Source organism: Parasteatoda tepidariorum, chromosome X1, assembly GCF_043381705.1.
Source record: "Parasteatoda tepidariorum isolate YZ-2023 chromosome X1, CAS_Ptep_4.0, whole genome shotgun sequence".
Lineage (NCBI taxonomy): Eukaryota > Metazoa > Arthropoda > Arachnida > Araneae > Theridiidae > Parasteatoda > Parasteatoda tepidariorum.
This window is the reverse complement of record NC_092214.1, coordinates 69,168,088-69,186,318: the sequence shown is the minus strand read 5'-3', so window position 1 is coordinate 69,186,318 and position 18,231 is coordinate 69,168,088. Positions and strand designations below refer to the sequence as shown.

General features: G+C 25.4%; 1 protein-coding gene across 1 annotated transcript in view; it reads right to left on the bottom strand.

Moving 5' to 3' along the window:
- SWI (strumpellin and WASH-interacting protein) overlaps window positions 1–18,231 on the bottom strand; it is a 48,876-nt gene that overhangs the window by 16,374 nt on the left and 14,271 nt on the right. The window contains exons 8-17 of the mRNA XM_016066996.3: window positions 18,091–18,218; window positions 16,302–16,462; window positions 13,843–13,960; window positions 12,633–12,758; window positions 11,148–11,255; window positions 7,452–7,542; window positions 6,835–6,890; window positions 3,523–3,602; window positions 1,324–1,435; window positions 54–170 (exon numbers count right to left, since the gene is read on the bottom strand). Coding sequence (XP_015922482.2) covers window positions 54–170; window positions 1,324–1,435; window positions 3,523–3,602; window positions 6,835–6,890; window positions 7,452–7,542; window positions 11,148–11,255; window positions 12,633–12,758; window positions 13,843–13,960; window positions 16,302–16,462; window positions 18,091–18,218 — 1,097 coding nt within the window. The remainder of the gene's footprint in view (window positions 1–53; window positions 171–1,323; window positions 1,436–3,522; window positions 3,603–6,834; window positions 6,891–7,451; window positions 7,543–11,147; window positions 11,256–12,632; window positions 12,759–13,842; window positions 13,961–16,301; window positions 16,463–18,090; window positions 18,219–18,231) is intronic.

The following is an 18,231-nucleotide window of genomic DNA, read 5'->3' as shown; positions in this document are numbered from 1 at the left end:
GAATTATGAACTTTCTTCCAGTTTTAAAGAGAAAAAAACTTTCAAATACTAACTTTCTTTATAGTAAGGTAAATTTCCTTCTGAAATGCAAACAGCAGAGCTTCAGGAGTAGATTCATGGCGAGATGATAATATTGACCGGACACTGTCATGCAATGCTAATACCATATACTGGAAAAAAATCCTTATAAGTGAAACAAAACTACATCAATATTTGTAAAGTTTCAAAGCGAATATACAAAGCAAAACAAAGCTAATATAAATTACTAAATAATAAAAGAAAGTTGTTGTTTTTTTTTCCATTATACACATTGACATCACATATACCACACAGATTCTACAACGTTACATATTTCAAGTTCAGATACTCTATAATCCTGATCTTAGAAGATAATCAATATGCATCATTTGTCCAAATAAAGTCATATACTACTTATGGGTGTAATTCAAAACCTCTTCCCCCCCCCACATTTTCCTCTACTCAACTTCAAAGATGAGTCAAACTTCTGATTTTTTCCTTTATCGATCTGGTTCAAAATGGTGGGGGATAACAAAGCAAAATTTTTCCCGTTTTTCTGGATTCCAAATAAATGGTTCAATATTGTATAAAAATTGTATAATAATCATTGAGGTCTTATTAACTAAGGAAGAAAAGAAAACTAGAAATAATTTTTTAAATTTTAGTCATTATATTTTGATATTGAATGCTCAACATACGTTTAAAAACATAAATTTTTTTAATTTGAAAGTATTTAAAAAAAAAAATTTATTTATCTAAAATAAAAAACTTATTAAAAATCCGGAAGACAAAATAAAGAAAATATATAATCTTTTCAGCTGCTCATGCGATTATATCTGCAAAAAAGAGTGATAAATAAAAAAATTTGATAAATAAAACATAAAAATAATTTTAAAAAAAATATTCTGAAAAAAAAATTTTTTTAATTTCTTTTAAAAAAAAAATTTATTAAAAATCCGGAAAACAAATAAAGAAAAGATATCTTCCTCAGCTCACACGATTATATCTGCAAAAAAGAGTGATAAATAAACAAATTAGACATTTTTAAAAATAATTTTATTTTATTTATTATTCTCCTTCTCTTGTCATTAATCTTTATTATTTTCCATATTTCAACTTATTTTATGAGTTCTATATGCTTGCAGCTTATGCGCAGTTAATAAAACTTATTAATTTTCTTCGTTTTTCCCTCTTTCCTCTTTATTGTGTTATATCTTTTCTCTTTATCATTTTAGTCTTTATTGTGTTACATATATAATATATATATAGAGAGAGAGCATTAAAGAAATAACAAAATCTACATGCCTGTATAAGGTTTGATCGTGTGTCAGTGCCATTGTCATACAAATCAGCAACATAAGTAGGGAAAACAGCACGATGCCAATACAAAAAACTGCAGTCAGAAGCATCCTTTAACCTGAAATAAATTTAGTATAAATATTTTTAATTAGCAAAAATAAGTTTCAAAAAGAAGATGTCAAAAAATAACTTGAAAAGTATAAGCTACAAAAAATTACTTCCTAAAAGAGCACTTTAAAAGTGATATGAGTTTTAAAACTTATTAATTTTTGCTAATAAAACTGGTGGGCTCAAGATACATGGTAGCAAAGTCCTTCAATTAAGTTATATATAATATCTAAACAAAATCAAGAAAAAAGTAACTAGTAATTTTAAATATAATTTACTCTTATAAGATTTTCAAGTAATCTCTAAGATTTTCAAGTAGTTAAAATATAAGAAAGATATAATTTTTCTAAATGTATAAATTAAAAAAAACTAGATATACATACTGTAATTTTGCAGAGATACACCATGGGGGTTATTTTTTATAATTATTAAACCTTGGTATGGGCAGAGTATGTAATGGGGCAGCCTATACAGTGTTCATTTTTTTTTATGACTTGAGCTAGAAAATCCAATTTTGTTCAATTGATTCTCCAAAATTCCATTATTATTCTTCATCCTTCTATCTTTTGTAAGGATCCATTTTTATTAATTTACAATCATGAATATTTAAAGAATTAACAATGCAGGTGAAAAACAGTTCGCCAGATTGCAACAATAGTGCAACATACGCTCTTCCCTTCAACCAAAAAAATCGTTGATGAATTCCCTTCTCGCCATCACCCCTGGAATAGTCTCTTACAGAGATCCACGGAAGTATGATTCCCCCTCCTTTATTCTGCTGCATGTGTGAAGTAAATAAGTAAAAGAAAAATATGCAAGTCATTTAAAACAATGAGCGGGCTAAAATGCTTAAATGATCTATTTAAATGTCAAGTTTATCCCCAATTTCAGATGAAGGTCAATTTCATTGTTTTTACTCTTGGAAATATAGGGTTTCAAAATTTAGAGATGTTCAAATAAAATGATGCAGCATGATGAGCATGTGGATAAAAGAGGAATGCACAAACTGCTTTTTACTATATATTTAATGTTTATATTAACAATTTTCATTTATTTATAACTCAGACATTATAAATTAATTATAAAATAAATAATGCGTTCACGATCATTTCATGCTTTAATTTCGCGCAATTATTTGTTTATTTTTATAACGCTTTCTTAAAAAAATTTTTAAACTTTTCTAGCTGTTTATCATTTGAGTGGTTAAAATTTTAGAAATTTAATATTAGTAAAAAAAATGGGATGCGTTCATGATTGTTTTGTTGTACTATTTTGAGCCAAACAAGATTTATTTTACTTTATTTAATTATTAATAATATTTTTTGAATTATTGTTATGATTTTTAGCTGGGTTTAATCATTTAATTTTATAATATTTAGGTATTTCAAATCAAATTTTGATAAAGTCCCGTGATGTGATCAGCAATTGTTCTAGACGGTAAAATTTTGCACCTAAAAAGATTTTTTTCAGCAATTTATTGTATTTTGATAACTTATTAAAATTATATTTAGATTCTTAATCACTTGGTTTACATAAAATTAGAGTATTTTAAATTTGTATTTATTAACGAAATGCGTTTGCGCTTGTGTCACATTTGAATTGCAAACAATTGTTCACTGTACAATTTTGCATACATTTGGAAAGTTATGATGAAAATTATTAAATTACATAATTTCTAACAAGATCACATATTAATTTATCACACATTCAGTCATTATTTTAATGACTTTCAAATGTCTAAACATTTATTTTATGTATATAACTTGTTATTTGAAACAGATGTGTAAACTTTGTGACCAATTGCAATAAAATTTTGTGCAACCTATCTGATGGTGTGGCCTTTCTGATGAAAAACATTTCCTTTATAGTCAAATTTTATGGGTTTGGCATACATGCCAGGGCTGGGTATCTTAACGAAATTATGGTATTTTTATTTTATAAACTACTAATCATATATAGAATATACGTTACAAACCATAAAATATACAAGGGGTGAATAAATAACGCTTATTAAATACATGTATATAAAAGCATTTTAATCATGTCTTAGTGCAATAAAAATTATTACAGCATGCAACATAAAAAGTTTATACTAACTTTTCTTTTAAATCACACAAGAAATCAAGTTTTTTCACCACATTAAAAAAATTGGCCATTTCATCATCTTTAAATGAGTTCTAAAATAAATGCATACAAAACAATAAGTATATTCATTTGTCGCATGATACTGAGCAAACATTAATGAAATTTAAAATAAGTATTAAATAACTTTTTTTATGTTATGTGAATTTGGATAGAAAAATATTAATAAAGATGTTTGTAACCTAGCAAGTTTTAGCTCTATATTTTGACAACTAAATGTGCAATTTAAAATCTTGTTCTACATATAATTTAAAATTTTTAGATAAGTTTAATTTCAAGCAAAAGGTTAAATTTATTATTTATTTTAGCAATCATAGCAAAATATTTTAATAATGAAAAAAAAAATTTAACATGTTACTTTTTACATACACTTTTTAATGCTAAAATTACATTTTCAAAAGACAAAAGTAAGGTAGCACACAACAACATTTTTATAAAGTAAAAATATGGTAGTGTACTACTTTTCACTTCAAAATAGACAACTTTCAAAAACAGACATTCTATTTTCCAGGCAAAATTTAAAAAAAAAAGTTATTAAATCTTAGGTAAAGAAAAGATATAGAATAATAAAGAAAATATATAAAATAACAAATTTAAAAAATATCAACTGCCATTTATTTTGTCTTAAATATAGATACATATTCTGTTTCAAACTTCACTTAGAAGTGATTATATCTATTTAGAAAATTTCATTGCATAGAAACAGTAATCATTAAAATAAATTGTATTGATTTTATTGTATCACTAAAATTAAATTATTTTACCATGAGAATTTTTATGAGAATACCATTCTGAATTTTAGTGTACACATTCCCATTAGCACAAAATTTTCATTTTAAAAAGTAAAAATATTTCTTTTCTATTTTACATATTTTACCAACATAACTTTTGAATCAATATATTAACAATGCATAATATTATTTATCAAAAGTAATGTAATCTTATTAGCCAGAAAGAGTCTATATGCAATAATATATCAAAACATATTGTTCGTAATGTAACATTTGAACTATGTTCAACATACCCTTAGAGAAATGGATGTCACAAAATATATTTTTTTTCTTTTGCAGAAGAATTGAAAATTAAAGAAAGCTTTCACGTATCATAAATTTATAAATTCAGCATAAATTTATCACGGATTCATTATTCGTTAGTTAAAGTAGCAATCATTCATTTCTAGTAGGGATGAAATAGTATACAATAAATAATGTTATTAATAGAAATTTATGATTTTGATTTATCTTTTTTTTTCTTTTTTTCTGATTTTAGTCAGTTTCAAATAATATTTATTAATTTATTTTAAAACAATAATGCTAGCGAATCTAAACAGCTTAGATCTGGCATACCAAATGTGGTAGTTAACTATAACCCAAGAAGATTCCAATAAAAATGATTTTCTTTTTAAATTTATTTCTTTTCTTTTTTTCTTTCTTTTTTTTGGTTACTTATCTCATTTTATCATAAATTTCTTCTCCAAACTCTAGAATAGCTTTAATATAGATTTCAGATTCAAAATATTAAAAAAAAGAATTATTAAATTTATTTAAATAGATTTAAAAGAAAACCTGAAAAAAAACTTTCTTAATGAAACCTATACAGAATTACCATTAAAATATTTTTAAATAAATAGGATTGAGAAAAAGTTTTTTAATTATCTGTTTCAAAAAAAAAAATTAAATAAAGCTAAAAACCATGTTATATGGTCAAATTGAACAATCTGACATGTATGGAATAACATATTTAAGTATTGCACATACATACATATATATATACATACATACATACACATACATACATTATATATATATATATATATATATATATATATATATACAGTCAATTCGCTATAACTCGAAGTACGATAACTCGAATATTACTATAACTCGATTTTTTTGTGAGGTCCCGACCCTTTTATCTTCAATTTCATGTTAATTATTCTCGATTACTCGAATTTTACTCCCTTTAACTCGATTTTTTTTTTTGGATCTCTTAAAGCAAGAAAAAAAACCTAGAAGCTGATATCTTGACCCTTCCTTTGCAACACACGCACAATGTCTTTCGCACTCTTCATGGAGAAGCTAAAGCTGTCCCTTTTGAAGTATGTGAACAGTGGTTAAAGGAAACGTTACCAAATTTACTTCAAGAATACAGTGAAAATGATGTTTCAATATTGATGAAATGGGTTTATTTTTTAAATGTCTTCCAAATAAGACTATGATGTTTAAGGATGTAAACTGCTCAGGGGGTAAAATGAGCAAGGAACGTTGGACTGTCCTAGTCTGGGACAGAGAAATTGCCCTTACTTGTTATCGGAAAAAACCGAAATCCCCGATGTTTCAAGACCTTTGGATTACAAGTCTAACAAAAAGTTTTGGATGACATCAGTTTTATTTGAAGACTTTGTAAGAAAATTGGATCGGAAATTCTTCGCTGAAAAAAGAAAGTGATACTCTTTATGAATAAATGCACATCATATAGTGATCTACCTACAGTTTCTCCCGCCAAACACAACAGCAAAGTTGCAGCCGATGGACCAGGGCTTCAAGCAGTCTTATCGTAAATGGCTTGTCAGAAAAATGATCTTACATATTGTAAGTAATTAAAAGATTTATAATTAATAAGCATTATTTAAATAATCCGACAATATTTTGAAAGCCCAAAACCGAAACTAACGGTAAGTCGAACTTCCGATATGTCGAAGTTTTTCGTCAGTCCTATCAGATTCGAGTTATCGCGAATTCACTGTATATATATATATATATATATATATATATATATATAAAGAGAGAGAGAGTTTAAACTAATATGAGAAATGATAAAAAACACTTTACATTAATCATAAGATTAGTGTTTTGCGATTTTATTGTATTTTTTGTTTAAATTCTTAAATAAAAGCCCAATAACTATGACTTTTTTGTCTTTAAATACTAGCAATTTTTTTAGAAAAAAAGATAACTGGAAATTCAAAATTTTTGAAAAAAAGTAATATATGCTATGAAATAAAAATCTATGTTGCTTAATTGGAAAAATAATTAAGATAATTAATTTTTAAGAATGAGGTTTGTAAACTAAAAAGTTTAAGAAAAAACTTAAACAGCTATAACAATGCTCAACATTTTGTTAAATTTTTCAAAAACAACTAATTTCTGAAATCCATACTCTTTGAAGCTTTTGACCCAAATAAAAACATTTTAATTTTAAAAAAAAATCCAATTTTCAACTATGTCCTCCTATTAACTGAAATATGAAATAAAAAAATAAAGCTACCATTTGCACTCCTAAGGACATAGCCAAATAAGCAACCAGCCTTCTTTCTTTTGTACCTGCAAAAAAATTGCAAATTTTAATTCACACTTAATAATCCAATAAAAATAATATAAAACTTAACAAAAGCTTTTTAATTCATTCTTATGCAAAGCTCTAGGCAATAATTTTTATTTCATTTCAAACAGCACATTAAAATACAATTGAATACCAAAAAAGTAAATAAATCTATAAATGAGAAGAGCAGGACATAGCAATATTTAATACTAAATTATTTTTAAAACTTTTGAATGAGTTAAAAACAATCAATTTCTCCAAGTTCAAAGGGGAAGAAGTTGAGAAACTTATTATTAAGTAAGATGGATCTGTCATTACTAATGTTTTTCATCATTACATGAAATAATTTCACTGCATTAAATGTAATCTATCATACATATTGAACAATTCTAACAATATGCACATAATATATATATATTTATTTATTAATGTCAAAAAAATACCCTTGAAAAAATTATGAAATGTTTTTAAATATTATGATCGAATTCAACAGCTTACCGAATTTATAAAGGAACTCAAAACATAAATATTCATTCAATTTGATATTTTAAGGAATTGCATACCTGGACCATTCAAAGATTTTTCAGCTAGTACTAGAGCAGATAAAACATCGAGTCTACGTTCACTATACTTTTTGTCAGATACTAATCTTTTCTGTAACAAAATAGGTACATTAAAATATATCTTAATTTCTGAAGCCTAAATAAAAACATAACTTTCAATCAGAAAATAAACATTCATGATATTTTAATGTAATTAGTTTAGTAATTTTGTCATTGATAAACATAATCAAAATAACAAAGATGCAGTAGAGTAAAACAATAAAATTTTTATCATAAAAGCTAAACTAAACTCAGAAGTGCAACCGCCCAAGGAGGACCAAAACCTACTGAACCCATTCGGTTTTCTTGACTTCTGGGCTCTGGGGCTCAGCAACAAATTTTATGATTGAGTTGTCAACCAAATGTGGAATCCTTAGTGTTTCATCCCCAAGCACGATTGGTACTCATTTTATCAACTAATTGAAACGATGAAAGGCTGAGTCAACCTTACTCGGTCAGAGGATAGAACCCAGGACTTGTGACGCACTACCACTAAACCATCAGGCATCTATTATAAAAGCTACGCTATTATAATTTAGATTTTGTTAAACCTGAATTTTAAAGAAAAACCAGAAAAATAATCTAAAGCCGAACTCCTCAAAATGTTGATTTTGGGTCAATACCAAATATTTCGCTTTTAAATATTGAAATGTCATTTTTTCGTATATATAGCTGCATTATAAAATACAAATGACAAAACATTCTGAATTAAAGTACATTTTTCACACTTACTAATAAATTAATAAATTTTATTTAATGATAAAAACTTATAAATGTTTATTTTATTTTTATTACTAAAATTTTGATTAAATTGATAATTAAGAATTTCATGCATAAAAAAATCCTAAAAAATTTATTTTCTTTTTGAAGGTCTAGTAAATTTAAAAAATTAAACCACCTTAAACTGATTGAGCATTGAAACTTTCTTTTAGAAAATAGACTAAAAGAAGACAAGAAGTTTTGCACAGCAGTTATTATTCTTTATAGACTAGGACCAGACATACTCCCTTCATAATGTTTTCAGTCTAGTTTACAAGTACAGAAAACTCTGATTGAATGATTTCTTAACTTGTTTAGTTCACAGAACATATTCTGCTTGTAACAAAGAAGAACATAATGAATATGCTGTATTGGTTAATGTAAAATACTTTTTTACACTAAGTATAAATGAACAAGTAAATCCACAGACATGTAAAATTGCTGAATATTATCTGGACTTAACCCTTATTTTAATTTTTAAGATATTCTTCTGATAATACTTAAATTATTTGATATTTTCAAATAGTTTAATCTAATAACCATGTCACATATATAGAATTATATTTATAAGATAACAATATAAAACATTTGATCAAACAATTACCTTTTCTATTATCATGTAAGCAGTTCTAATGTAAAATAATAGACTGCTAGCTTGTCAAACATTTTTAAATAATCTTGGTTAAGCATTAATTTTGTGCACTATTGAGATATTTTAAGGAGAAAGAAAATACTTTGTAAATTGAAGTGGTGAGAAAGGAAGAAGACATGCAACAATTTACAAAATTAAACTTATTATTATAAAAAAAGCTACAGATACCAGTTAACTTTGTTTTAAAACACTGCCAGAATAGTTATATATGCTTGATTAGCAAACACTTTTGAATTTCACCAACCAAGTATATGACACTATGAAAGACATTAAAATTAATCATTTTTTAAAAAAAATTGTGTCACATACTTCCTTCTTTCTCTAACCCTTTCAGTTAATGGTTGATCGAATTTTGAAAATTAAAAACTTTATGATTTCTTTATACTTGCAGAACTGAAACACAGGACTAATGAATTTTTTTTCTTTTTTTTTTTACAAAATTTTTAAAATTAAATATAAGTAATTCTTAAATCTAAGGATTGGATTGAAACGTACATAAAATACAAATAGTGATATGAATTATTGCTAAGATAAAATAAGTCACTTTTATTCCCTTTCATCTTCTATCTTTTGATACTTAAAATTTGAAAAGAAATAAGATTGATAATTGCTCCTTCTTTTTCTCACCTTAAAAAAAATTTTTGAAAAAAGAACATTTTTATATGTTAAAGAAGTATCTTAACTTTTGTTTTCAAAAACACCTTTTGAGTAAGCAAAACTTATAAATGCAATGTCAAAATATTTAAAGTGTCATTCAAAATTCAATTACATAAGGTTTTAAAATATATATATAAGATTATAGTCAATATTACTTATAATTTTAATTATTTAAGATTATAGTCAATATTATTTTTATTAACACTTTTTAAACCAGTTTCACAATTAACCCCTTCTTTTTCGCTCCCCTGAAATTGACGGGGTGAGGTTTCACCCTCTTTTTCTCAGTCCTGTGATATTTCCGGGCTGGAGTGTTCAGTAGTAACAATAAGAATAAAACTAATTCATTTATTTTGCCCCGGAAAAATTTTATTTATAATTTTACACACCAGATGGCAGTACCAGGATATTTTTAAGGTAATTGTAAATAGTTCTCCAGAAGAGATGAAAACAATAAGAGATGTAGGAAGGAAACTTGGTACTACAGTTCAGATTGTGACATTGTCCTCTGTATTTCATGCTTTGAAATTTATCACACAAGAAAAAATTACCAATCTTTATTTATTTTATACGTAAGTTTAATAAAATTCCTTTTTAATCTTTAAAACACATATTTTTTAAATTTTCCTTGCTTGCTGAAAACCAACATTAAGTCATAGTTGTTGGTTTTTCCTAAAAATGTTATTTTTTAAAATTTCATGCTAAAAACAAATCAAAAATTAAAAATGAAGATATATATTGTTCATACACATATTTTAATATAATTTTCAGGGATAAAAAAATAGGCACTTTTATGACCGCTTTCTTGAAAATTAACCGATCGTTAAGGGATTAACTGGGTTTGCATTTTTTCTTTCACAAATATGATTATCTGCTAAAACATAGATAACTATCACACTTTCCTGGACTACCACATAGAATTTATATTACTTCTTGTAGTCATGAGCTGCTACAGCTCAGCGGTTAAAAGCACTGGACTGCATTATAAAGAACTAGAGTACGACGGCTGATGATAACTTGAACAAAGGAGTAACCCAGCTTCAGATTGATAGATACCAGCTTGTCTGGGAAGAAAAGACAACTGGTGCAATAATGCTGACAACATTGTTACCACCATGCCGTTGGTCACGAAATTGTGGAATCTTAATCTCCAAGACCCCTTTGGCCCACAGTGGGATGTCGCGCAAATGTTTTACTTAACTTTGTAGTCAGAGAGTAAATTAGGTAGTCTCTTCATCAATGTGTTGGAAATAAAAATATATTCTATATTTCATTACAGGTTATTCAGGTTTGAATAACAACTATTCTAGATTTGTTGACTCAGTTATTTTTAAAAATATATGAATAAATATATTCTATAAACACCTACCATTTAAAAATAATCTAATTATATTATACTGAAAATTTTAGTTTATTATCAGCTGAAAATCTTATACAAGTTTTGCTTAAGTTTATTTTTACTTAAAACTATAAAGATAATATAACATAATGGCTTTCATTTAGCTGTACATAAAATATAAAAATCAAATTTTCATTAGAGTTAAGAATTTTTTTAAATAAAGATTTACAAAACTTAAAATAGTTCATACCTTTCCAATGTTGATTATTGTTAAAGCAAGGTGTGCTAAATGTTGTACAATATGAGTAATTGATTCATTAATAACAACTGAATGACGGTGGAATGTTCCTTCAATTCCCTATATTAGAAAAAAAATTTATTTGAAATTTAAAAAAAAAGCAGTTTTAATAGCAATTTATAAACAGAAAATAAAAATCGAATTTTTTAATATTGAGTAGAATTAACAATATATAATTAAAAAAAATTTAGAAATCCATCAATAGAACTTGTCTATATAGAACTTGTTTGAGTATGCAAATTATAAAAATTTATGACTATATTGCTATATAATCAGATAAAGAAATTGAATATATAACTATAAATTATTAGATATAATATAAACAAATGGTTTTGCAGTAATATGGCTTCATTTAAAATAGACTACTGGTTATTGAGGAAACATTTATGGTTTCCAAACTTTTTTTAAAAAAGTAATGCTAAAAACATTTAATGTGCAATACTCATTAATTAATGCTTATGCCGGGCTTATGCATACTGCTTTGTTTTTCTGCAGAACAAAGCAACAAAAAAACTTTGTAATTTTTCCAAAACAATTTATAAACCACAGCTGTTATTATTGTCACCAAAAAGGACAACATTTAACCATATCAAAAAGTGGTGCTCTATTATAGGTCGTTTTAAAAATTAGAGAAATTAACAATTCAAGGAAAAGTCATAATAATGAATGACATCAAAAAATATAAGCAGTCAACTGAAAAAAATTATAGAATATTGTACTGATAGTAAAATTATTAAACATTGGCCCAAATCTGATACCAGAATGGAATGATGTACAAGTTTTATGTTAAAAGTGCAGTGTTAAAAATTAGTTTTCTTAACATACATACAAATTATCTACTTTGTTTCTCTTATAAAATAGGACCATACTGCTTTTACCAAACAAATAATTCTTGGTCCACATTTCACGATTTTTTACTGATTTAAAATGAGCCTCACCTATTGCAAATTTCATTTAGTGTGATTAAGATGAAGAGTGAGAATTTTTAATAAGAAGAGTATTAAAGTATTAAGCAAATAAGTGAAGCAAATATTGCACAGATTTCACATTAGCTTAAAACTTGCTTCACAATTAAGACATTTTTTGCTTAAAATCGAGACCTTAATAATTAGATTTAGATGATTTAGTCATGGTTTATTATGCATAATTCTAACATTTTTAAAGGGTAACTATACTACTAAGTCTAGCCTAAGTTAATAAACATTTACCCGTATGCCCTCAATTGGGGCAGGTCGGGGTAAATATTTTCATACTACTAAGTCTTAATGTATTACGACACTCAGAATTTCGACACTCTACAGAATCTGATAAAGTATTAATGAAGTAAACTCACAATGAAAACCAAATTTTCTACAGACAATAAATCTTTTAATTTAGCAAGGATAACCATTATTTTTACAAATGAATTACTAATTAAGTAAAAAATATTAACATTACTTTAATCATTTCTATCATTCTACATAGAGCTAATACACATGTCTTGGTCATTGGTTTAGACAAAGATACATGAAGATTCATTATTGTTTTTACTTGATGATTTATTGTCCAGGCTAATTTTAAACCCTAAAACAAAATTACAATGATTAGTAAAGTTAAATGTCTTAAAATAAAAATACAAGTAGCAGGCAAAAAATGTAAATGCCATAAAATTAAAAAGAGAAAAACTTTTAACCGCGACAATAACTAATATTCATTCAGATCAATCAAATGTTTTTATTTTTAAATTTAACAGTACAGATAGATTAAATAAACAAAAAGGAATATTAGAAATTAATTATTTTGAATCATTCACAAATTATAAGATAAAATTTTGATTTAAACTTCTTAATGTTCAAACTTCATCAACTTATTTTGCCAATTGTTTATAATTTTTATATATTTCAAATTACAATAAGTATTAACCAAAAGTTTACACTGGGAAAGGTAAATTCAAATTGTGACTGAATGTTATCTTAAATGTTATCTTGAAATGGAAATTTCAATTTAATTTTAACTCAATTTTACATTCATACTTTAAATTATAAATTAGGTTTTCATTCATTGAATGATCCATTTATTCCAAACATACATCCCATTTATTCAAGTATATCTGTATGTCCCATTTATTCAAGTTTCCATTTTAATGTCAAATTCCTGTTACATGTCCAAAACCACTTACATGATCTCTGCGATTTTTTAAATTTCTATCCCTGATAAAGATCCCTAAAATATGACAATACTTCAGTGTTTTAAAAGTTCCTACAATTTAAAAATTTAAATATAAAAAGATCCTGTATGTAAAAAGAAAAGCAATTAAGTTCTTGTATGAAAAATGAAAAATAAGGTCATATCACAGATATGTGTGACCATATCTGTGATATGACCTAAAAAATATAGCTGAATATGAGCCACTCATTTAAGATATTTATAAAAAACTAATGACGGTTGTTTTACATTTAGATAAATTTTGTAGCTTGTTCAAATATACAGAAAAAATAAATGATCTAATTTCCTTGTGGCTTGAACATTTAACTCCTAAATAAAAGAACTAAAATTCCTTTGTCATGGTATTACATAATAGAATAAAAACCTTAAGCGTGACCATTACAGAACAGAACCCTTAAAAAGTTTAGATGAACTCTTATAATTTCAAAGAGAGAAAAGATACCTGTAACAATAAAGAGCATTTCCGATTAAGATCTTCAAGCAATTTTCCAGTATCTGTTAAGCTGGAGTCCATTTTAGTCATCCAGTTCATAGTGAGCATGAAATAGTTTGATACATCTCTGAGACAAAAGAAAAATTATTTATGTCTAATATACAACATAACATAAAAAATAATTTGATTCTCAAAACAATACATAAGTTTTGCAAATTACCTTTTTTTGTATTTTATGAATATGTTAATTATATCAGGATTTTTTGATACCCAAGTTCAATTAATTTTAGGAAAACTTACCAAGGTTGTAAGAAAAAGGATTTTGAAAACAAAACAAAGTTAGTTCTGCAGCGATTATTTTGAAGGAAATTAGTTAGTTATAATTTTATAACTAATTAAATTTCAAAGTACATGCCAGTCAGATGCCAGCAAAGTATTAACTCGCAAAATATTCAGAAATCACTCGTCTTTAAAATAACAGCCATAAGTGAAATTTAGAGTTCTGGTTTCTATATTATATTACAATAAAAATATATACACTGGACAAGCCATATTTTGAAAAATATTAAATTCTGAACATTTCATCGACTAATACTTTTGTTTAGAAAGTCGTGTTATAAATTGTTAGTGATTTTTGCAGCAATCCAGCATGTAAGATGTTGAATAAATTTTATTTTCAATACAATTTAATCAGGGTTCTCTGATTTTTAAACTTGAATTAATTATAATCCATTTAAGAATCATTACACACACACAAAAAGAATAATATTTTTTTCCAAATATTTGTCTTTAAGTAGACTTTTGAAAAATGAATCCTAGCATTAATTTTACTTAAAATTTTTGAAAGGAATTGCAGACTTTTGATAGTTCATTTTTACCACCATATAAAAATGTCTTGTAACGATTGAAATAATATTTGGCAACTTTTCAAAATTTCTAAACAAGATGGGGGGGGGGAGATTAAATTTAATGTGAGTCATGTATATTTTCTTATGGTACCACGAATGAAGTATATTTTCTTATGATAATATGCACAATGGTACTTTATAACTACTTGGAACTCAGTATTATATTATGGTACTTTAATACTCTTTTATCCAAAACAGAAAGTATATTCAACATCCTACAGGCCATTCATTGTATTTGTATGAATAGTTTTATTTAATGTAAAAATTAAAAAACATTGATTAAGAAATGGTTTAGGAATAAATAATAAGCAAACATAATAAAAAATAATCTTTTGTTTGTTCTGAAAAATGGACCAAATTAATGGTTTACTTATAGTAAGAGTGTTCAAAACAGCTTTCCAAAATAATAATCTTTAACAAATACTCCTTAATTTTTGTATTTTAATTATTTTTTTTAAACATGATATTACTGCATACAGAAATAAACTATAAAGAGCCCAGAGCTGAGATGAAATTGATATGGATATAATTTTATATTGGGAAATACATAAGTCAGCTTGGCAATTTATTTTGTGTCAATATTTCATAAAAATAACTTTTTTTATTATTTCAATAATGTAAAGAATTTGTTATCTAAATATCAGTATATTTTACGTCTATCTTAAAATTTTATATTACAACAAAATTTTAAAAATTTTACTGTCAATATTAAAAGTTACACACAAAAAATCTCTAATCTGTAATGATTCGTAATTTCTCATTTATGAAGATTTATAAAGAAAACATTTGTATACATTTTTTATTTGTCAATCAAACGAAAATAAAATCTAACTAATGGAGCCTAGTTCAAATTTTAAATAAGAGATTTAATAAAGCAAAATATTTTCCATGTTCTCAACCATTTTTCCATCTTATACTGTTACAAAAGAAAAGTTTTTGAAAGAAAAAACACTTTTACATTTTTATTAACTTAAAAACTTTTTACCAGATTACTAACTTAAAAAACTCAGGTTTTTTATATTTGTTTCAACTTGAAACTAAGGTTTTTCATTTAAAAAAACACATGACAAGATTAATTTATAGTTAAAAGGCATAAAAATGTTTACAGAAGGTAGTCATAAAATTTGAAAGACCGCACATTCATAGTCAAAAGTTGAAATGTAAATATGATACATAAATTTATTGTAGGTAAAATTCTACAGAGTAATAAAAGATTAATCTTTAACTATTTTCCCTAATTGGAATTTGGGTAGAACCTTGTTTCTTTCCCAGGAAAAAAGTTTTTTTTTAATTTTGAAGTTATTTAATGAAAAAACACAGTTTGACAAGTTAAATTGTACAAACAAATTTGTTTATGTGGCTTGACTGATAAACGTTTAAAACTCTTAAGATTACAGAATCAATCCTGAACCAAACTAAGAAACTTTGAAATTTATTCATTATCAAAATTTAAAATTTTATTTAGAATTTCGAAGTTATCTAACATAATTTTAAAAAGTTTTAGAAATGAAGCATAATATTAAAAGATTTTAAATAAAGAGCATTATTGGTGATACTCACTTCAACAGATTTTGATTTTTCTGTAATAAATAAGACTGTCTAGAAAGCTTTACAGCATCTTGTGACTTCCGATCTACACTTCTGGCTACTAAAGGCAATCTAGTTAGCAGAAACATATCAGGAAACCACATAATATTAGCAATTAAAGGAACTGCAGGAACCTAAACATTAAAGCACATTTATAGATTTTCAAAAAAAAAAAAAGAGTTTAAAATTATATTTAAGAAAAACGTTGCTTACTGCTGTGATAAAAATTGTAAATTCACTATGTCAGTATGCTTAAAATATTAGTATATAAAAGATATTAAATCTAATTATTATTATGCATTATTATTGAAAGCCTTTGCAAATTATTACTAGTCAAGATGTTGGTCAGCATACAGCTTGAAACTACACCATGGAGTGAAACATTTTCCAGATGGAGGTCAATAGCCTATTAATGTGGCTCTAAAGTAGTATTAAAAATCAAGTGAATCAAATGTCATTTCTTTATCATATGTATTTAATAAAATCTACTAAAACTGACAGTTGTAATTCCTCTTCTGCAATTATGAAAAATTAACTTTAGTAGTGGATAACTCAATAATAAGTAATCAGAAAAATTAGATTTTCAATAGTTAACTATTAAGATTTTATTTAAAAAAATGTTTTAGTAGCTCCCTAAGTATTGCTTAATGTCTCAGTACATATTCAAAAAAAAATTTTGCTTAATACTGTTTGAAAAAGATTTTATTAATAATGTACAATTTTCACACTGATTACAACTCTCTTATACAAAATTATTATTACTGTAGATTTATTTCTAGAAATGAAAATCGAAATGAAATGCAAGTGGAAGTTCAACTAGAATTATAAATTGTAAGAATCTGAAAATGTTTATCTTTTCAATTTTAACCTAAATTAATTGCATTGGTAAACAGAGCTAGGGAAAATTACAAGCTATATAGTTTTCAAGTCGAGCACAATAGTTACTTTAAAATATCATTCACTTTTATCTAAATATTACAACTCACAAAACATTTTGAGCTATAACTCGAGTATTCCAATTGACATTAATATTGAAAACTTCATTTTTAACAAAATAGGAGACATTCAATATCATTTCCCCAATTTTTACTAAAAGAAATTGCTTCTACATAAACAATTAACACTTAACAATCAACATTTGTAAAGAGAAACAACAAACTATCCATTTTGAAAGATAGCAATATTTGTATTTTTACAAATTTCTAACATCCTTCATTAAGAACACTAATATAATCTGAATTTAAATTATATGTAACTTAAAACAAAAATCATAATATTTCAAAGGGAATATCTGTATGGGATAGATAAATTTATTTAGTTTAATAAAATTTTAATATAAAATACTTTCAGCTGTTCAATAAAATTTTTATTCAATATAACTTTAACCATAAGCTAGAATTTTTATTTACAAGTCTTTATTTACAAGTCTTACTTCAAATTTGGTTTTTTTCCTTTTTTTTTTTTTTTTTTTTTGGAAAGATTAGAGGAAAAAGTTTTAAGTTCGTTTAATTTTTTATTTGTTTATATTCAACAAATATTTCAGAAGAAGTTATTGTAAATATATTTTTTCTTTGAGTTTATCATAAATTTAAATTTATTAATTTTGTGACATTAATATTTTACGATGCGCTTAAAATTTTCATTCAATTCTTAACATTTTGAAATAAAGTTTTCAGTTGGCAGATAAATATTTCTTTAAAAGAATAATAAGTATAGCAGTTTTGACTGAGTTATTGCAATAACAAAAAGAAAAATACAAAACCTTTTTATAAATATCCCATAAACTTTTGAAGAATTTTTTGTCCATGACTCTGAACAAGTAAAAATGTAAAACAAACAAACAGCAAACATCTGGTATCTTCAAACGGGCATCAAATTCATTACTTTCACCTTCACAAATAAA